At 46.6% G+C, this 6,398-nt stretch overlaps 1 protein-coding gene across 1 annotated transcript in view; it reads right to left on the bottom strand.

Annotated features, from left to right (window-relative positions):
- Positions 1-2,086: 2,086 nt before the first annotated feature.
- Positions 2,087-6,398, bottom strand: part of LOC121310097 (pyruvate carboxylase, mitochondrial-like) — a 70,742-nt gene continuing 66,430 nt past the window's right edge. Inside the window, exons 12-16 of the mRNA XM_041243349.1 lie at positions 5,950-6,171; positions 5,278-5,434; positions 4,818-5,058; positions 3,988-4,237; positions 2,087-2,385 (exon numbers count right to left, since the gene is read on the bottom strand). Coding sequence (XP_041099283.1) covers positions 2,102-2,385; positions 3,988-4,237; positions 4,818-5,058; positions 5,278-5,434; positions 5,950-6,171 — 1,154 coding nt within the window. The 3' untranslated portion in view covers positions 2,087-2,101. The remainder of the gene's footprint in view (positions 2,386-3,987; positions 4,238-4,817; positions 5,059-5,277; positions 5,435-5,949; positions 6,172-6,398) is intronic.

Here is a 6,398-nt window from a genome sequence, read left to right as displayed (position 1 = left end):
CTGATTTCATATTGCACTTTTACAACAAAGGTATTCCGCACTTACTGGAAACTATACTGTACTCGTGCGAGTCGCCTTGGATAAAAGACAAATCTACCAAATCCAACTGGAGACTAGGGGGTGAGCTATGCATTAACTGCTGCTGGAGAGTCTCTTCCAACAGGACCTCGTTTGTTTTGCGTCTCACCCGAAGGACGGAGCACAAGGAGGTGAAGTGACTTGCTCAGGGTCACACACAGCAAGTCGGAGGCTGTGCCGGGATTTGAACAGAGAACCTGCGTTGTTCTCCCAATGCTGAGTTTGTCGTTTCTTCTCTAAAATCTGCCTCAACCTGGCATTGAGAGTCACCTGGTGAATGCGAAGTGCTACTGAAATCAGCAGACGTCAGCCCCACCTACTCTGTGTGTGTGTGAATTAGACAAGGCTGGCAGTCTTAAAATGAACACAAATGACAGCCAGATCCACTCAAAATGATTGCAAGCCAGCACACTAAGGAGGATTGTAAAACAGCAATTAAAAAAGTCACTGAATAATTGCATTTTAAAAGTAAAAATGTGGCCAGGTTTTAAAAACTTGAATATATTTTACATTGCCCCTGAGTCGCACCACTAATTAAATCTGTTGCTGGGACACCGCACTTGTCATGAATATCTTCCATTAAAACCGCGTCCCGTTGAAGCGATGCATTGTAATCCCTTTTGTCTCTGTGCTGCGGCTTTAAAAGTGACACGCTCCACCTCTGAAGGCGGGAGACCATGAAAAAGGACGAGCGAGCGGAAGGACTTTGGATTAGGAGACCGCCCTTCACCACCAAGCCGTTCTTGAGGTTCGATTGAAACCCAAAATCAACGAGGCCCAGCCTCTCCGTTAAGAGATGAGACAACAGAAGGATAACACTGAGGATCAGACTGCTGCCTTCATCTGGGATTGACCAGCCAAACAAAACAAAAACATTGATTTTCTTTTCAAGTTCATTTAATGGAAAAAGCAGTAAAGCAGAAAAGGACAACACAAAAGGTCCTTGGATTAGTCTGTTATAAATCCTGCTATAATTACCTTCTAATCCATACGCATGCAAAACACGTTTAGTTTTACTCCAGTTCAGATGGGCAGTGGTTTTGTTTTCCTTGTAAAACTAGGAGTTTACCTACTTCTTGTGCGACAGCTAAATCGGACCCCACCTGCCGCCAAGGTCAAGCGACTAGGGAGGCCCCTCCCACCCCATTGCCCATAGCACAGGAAGTGAGATCACGATGGGAAAACGTTCGCAGGAGCCGAAAAAGACGACTTTCCCATGCTAAAGGTATCAACTTTGAGCGTCTTATTGCATTACTCTGAAACCCTGCCAATGTTGACTCTGTATCCTGAACAGTATCCTAGAAGCCACATGATTGGCGGCAACAGGATTTCCCAAGAAACACAAGCCCTCCCACTCCCCCTTCCCTGCAGACAGACACAGCTCCCAGCTTCTGTCTGGCAGAGGTCAATTTAGGTAATTTCACACTTAATAGCCAAATTAATGTAGCATCTCTCTCTCTGTGTGAGAGTGCGTCTGTTTAAGCTACTCCTTTTACAATTGCATCCGTGTCAAAGGGTACAAGTGAAAGAGGAGGTGTGATCTGGAGTGCTAGAATATGCATTTCAATCAGCCATGGGTTTTCCTATTAAAAAAAAAAGCAATCATTTTTTATAGGTCAGAATCCATGCCTATTTTATGGGGCAGTGAGGCGGTCTCTAAAGGGGTGAAGGTAACTTGCTCGATTGCCTCTCTCTCTCTCAACACTAGTGGCACATATTTTAGCTAAGCAAGAGCATTCAATGCAAAATGGAACGTGGGTATTGGTAACTAAAAAAACTTAATTTGAATCACAGGTCTCGTAGTGTAACAAAAGCAGTTCATTCCGTGTTTAATGCAACGTAAAACAAGGTCTTACTCTAAGAGACTTTGCAAACAGCAGCAGTTGATGATGCACAGTTCACCTCGCTAGTCTAAGTCTCTTTGGATAAAAGCCTCTGCTAAACATCTCAATTCTAAAAACAGAGCCGTTACCCCCATAGCAGTGGCCACACCAGCAGGTTTCCCATTAACTGAAGTAATTGGCTAGCGGAGGGGAGGAGTCCCCCCCAGCCTGCCGCTCACCTTGATCAGATCTCCCAGCAGCTTGTTGGCCTCGGCATAGGACTTCTTGACCTGCTTGAACTTGTTCCCCAGCCCCATGCTGTGAGCCTGGAAGTGCAGGTTGGTGTACTGCCCTCCTGGAATCTCGTTCTCGTAAACGTCGGCGTTGCCCGACTTCATGGTCGCCGTGCAGTCGAAGGCGGCGTACAGACCGCGAGTCACCTCCCAGTATTCACTGTAATCAAACACCTTCTCCAGGGAGATGCCTGCAGAGCACAGGGGGGAAATACTGAAGAGTCCTCTGCAGCTTTACTGCATCACCCAGCCCTGCCGTGTCTGCTGGTCTCCGTTCCAACCGAGCTCTCAATAATTACCGAACCAGACCCTTCGCCGAGCTGATCCTTTGCTCAAATTAGACCTGTGTTTTCAGCTCTTAAAACCAGTTGCGGATTTCAAGTTAGCATTTTATAAAAAGTAACCTGAACGTTGCAACTCTTGAAAGAGCTGAAAAAAAGATTAAAAAGGGTCTAATTAAGCAAATCTAAATTAAGGGGTGTCGTTAATTGAGAGATCAGTTGGAATGAAAACTGGCAGACGCAGGGTGTCCCCCCCCAGGACCAGGGTTGGGGAGCACTGCCCTATCGAATGAACTCATTTAATGTTACCGTATTGAATTAGACTGCTTTGTAGTTTCCCCCCCATATACTTAACGAAAAACTGACAATACCGTACTAAATGAAATACTGTACGACCATCACCACAATGAAAAACGGGAGGCAAGGATAACAAAAGTTAATTGGACAATTGGTTAGAATTATAATCCCGAATCACTACTGTAATCCCGAAAGAGTCTGGAAAGGCTAGCCTGAGAAGATAAATTCCCAAGATCAAAGGGGCGACAGAAGGGTTTTGATTTGTTGGGTGTAGGGACAGGAGGCTTCCAAGCCGCAGAGCGATCTTCCAGCTTTGATGCGACAGCACCAGCCAGCGGGAGATTGCCTCATCCTCCTCCTAGCTTCCTCTCTGCTGTAAAATTAGGGATCAGGCTATTTCGCTACAAGCAATTGTCAGGTTGTGATTTTCATTTAATTCTCAGCAGAGAGCAGGACAAATCCATTTCTTCCTCGCTGGTCTGTCTGGGTCTTGTCTGATTAAGTGCTTACTGCACACCTTATTTGCCAGAGGAGTAGTTCATTTATACTTTAAAAAAATCAGAAAATAAGGTGCAATAATAAATACGTGGGGTATAGGGGGTTAGAGGATGGATTTTTGCACGCGATCTCGGCTGCTAAGTGAGAAAGGTTGTCATTTTCCTAAACTTTACTTGAACAGACAAGCCCATGCATTTTCGGCGGTTTCTATTTTGGGGTTTAGGCAAGATTGCCTAAACATGGCAGATTTGTAAAGAAATAATAAATATATATATATATTTTCGGAGAGCGTTGACAGATTTTTGCCTCATTTCTTTTTTCAGCTCTTACCCGTACGCCCACAAAAACACACACATTTTTACACTGTATCTTGGGGCTTTTTTGATCTACAGCACTATAGATCTTACACACACACCTGTATATCCCAGTAGGACAAAACAAATGCTTCTCAAAAGTGCACGAATTACTCCAACAGCAGAAAGCAAGGTTATAAAATGAGGCTTCCTCCCGTTCAGCGTTTGTCTCACAATGCTATCATATCATTCACCTATTGCAGTATGTGAGTGGATGGGTTTCTTCATTGGAACACCATGAAAGCTAATTAATTATACAACAGGTCTCATCACTTTCAGGTTTAGGACCAGCCGTGATTGAGTGGGGCGGAGATCCATTTTTTTTTAGGGTATTTTGCAGGCTCCCAGAACGAGCGATCCTTACCAGTTTCCTGGTCCGTTCCCTTGGTGCAGGCCACGATGGCGCCCATGCTGGGCTGGGACGTCATCCCCGACATGGAGTCCACGGCCACGTCCACGATGTCGGCGCCAGCCTGCGCGCACGCCAGCATGGAGGCCACGCCCGCCCCGGCCGTGTCGTGGGTGTGCACGTGGATGGGCAGGTCCGGGAAACGATCCCGCAGCGCTCCGATGAGCAGGGCAGAGGCGTTGGGCTTCAGCAGCCCAGCCATGTCCTGAGAGAGCGAGGAGGGAATCAGGAGAACATCTGGCCAAAAGTTTTCCATCCCCTCCCCACAATAAAATGAACTAATTTTGTTCACAGTCGAATGAAACCTGCTGGATAATGTTAACATATTGAACTACACATTGCTTTGTAGTTTTCCATATACTTAAATCAAGTATGAAATAATATTATGGCTTCACTTAGACTGGTGATATCGCTCTGTAGTTTGATTACATGTTAAAAAAAATCTATATGATTATTTTAATTGTCAATCCAAAAATGTATGTAGTTTTGCTAATTTATTTGCCTCTAGATGAAGCTAAACTTTTGGCAACAGCTGTAGGAAGGAAGTGCTCAGCCTGTCAACGCTTGACCGGTTCCTAGCAGCTGACTGACGCCGACACTTTGTCTGGTCTTAAAAGGATCTAGGCTCATCCAGGTCACCCATTCCATCCCCTCACCACTCTGTGAGAATAACACTACTAAACAAAACGAACCGATCCGAAAATCGCGACAGATCCAACACTTGAAGGTTTTGTAACTTTGGCACACGAAACCAGCAGTTTTAAAAACAGGAGGCAGCTCTTCACCTTGATGCAGAGGATGTGCGTTCCAGCCTTCACAAGCTCCTCGGCCAGTTTGATGTAGTATTCGAGGGAGTACTTGGTGCGGCTGGGGTCGGACACGTCGCCCGTGTAGGAGATGGCAGCCTCTACCACCCCCCCGGCCTGGCCTGCAGCCTCCATGCCCAGGATCATGTTGGGAAGGTAGTTGAGAGAGTCGAACACACGGAAGATGTCCATCCCATTCTCCTTCGCCACCTCGCAGAACCTGGGACAAAACAGAGACTAGAGTCAGACAAAACAATATTCTACCCAAAAGAACCGGAGACAAACCAGAGACTAGCGCCCAATAAAATACGAATCAAAATCACAACCACTTGGCTTCAAAAAGGATGCCGTCTGCTGGGTTTAAAGGAATCACACCACAGACGTCTGATCGTCTCGGAGGGTTAATTAAAAGCGGGGAGGACGACCCCTTGGCTCTCACTTGAAGACGGCGTTGTCGGGGTAGTTGGTGTACCCCACCGCGTTGGCGCCCCTCAGCAGCATCTGGAACGGGATGTTGGGAACGAGGCAGCGCAGCTCCTGCAGCCGTCGCCACGGGCATTCGTACAGGAAGCGCATCGACACATCGAAGGTAGCACCTGGAGGAGAGGGAGAGGAAGAGACACAGAGAGGGAGAGATTATGAAAGAGGGGAAGGGAGGGAAAGAGAATGATTAAGTGCGAGTTAGTTAGTTAAATATGTACAGAAGGTTTCAATTCTAGATCAGCAGGTGCAGTTAAACTCAAAAATCACACATTCTGGATGTAAACCCAGACAGCACTAATCTGAGCCGCTGTCTATCGGAGTTTTGCAGACTCCTTCCTGCCAATATTTCTATTTTTTATTTGGCAGACGCCTTTATCCTGTGAGACACACAGGTGTTACAGGGCAGTACAGGGTTACAATGCAAGCTTCATATTTAAATATGTGTACTTTACAGCAAGTGCAAATCACACTAATATAAATGCAATATGAAATAGGACGCAGTTAGGATCACAGTAGTGCTGAAATAACATTAGCAGAGGATCCAGTGACGAGGTCCTTCAGTTTTGCTGCATGATCTCAAACCCACAGAGACGGGGGGGGTCGCACGGTGTTAGCGATGCTAGCCTACCTCCCCAGTTCTCCATGCTGAACAGATTGCTGAAGTTGTGTGAGACGAAGGGTGCGATGGGCTTCAGGTCGTGGGTTCGCACGCGGGTGGCCAGCAGGGATTGGTGGGCGTCCCGGAAGGTGGTGTCCATCAACAGCAGTCCCTTGTTCCTCCGCACGGCCCGGGCAAACCCTTCCGGACCCTCCCTGAGGAGAACGTCCCTCAAGCCCTTCGGTGGGTCTCCTGCCAGGGACACAAGCAGAAGACAAACCGTTCGTTCCCCGTCCAAAAAAATGTCTTAGAAGAATGCTTCTATCCAAAGTGTCTTGGAGACGGGGGGGGGGGGGGGGGGGTAAAATTTAAATTAAAAAAGGTAAAATTACAAAAATAAGACATGTCTAGGATTACTGTTGGCTTACTACAGTGACAAAAAAATAAAACATGCAACATCTGTTCCCATCTCTACTCAC

This window comes from Polyodon spathula, unplaced genomic scaffold (assembly GCF_017654505.1).
Source record: "Polyodon spathula isolate WHYD16114869_AA unplaced genomic scaffold, ASM1765450v1 scaffolds_1727, whole genome shotgun sequence".
Classification (NCBI taxonomy): domain Eukaryota; kingdom Metazoa; phylum Chordata; class Actinopteri; order Acipenseriformes; family Polyodontidae; genus Polyodon; species Polyodon spathula.
The sequence above is the reverse complement of the archived record's forward strand: the minus strand, read 5'-3'. Positions and strand labels throughout refer to the sequence as shown.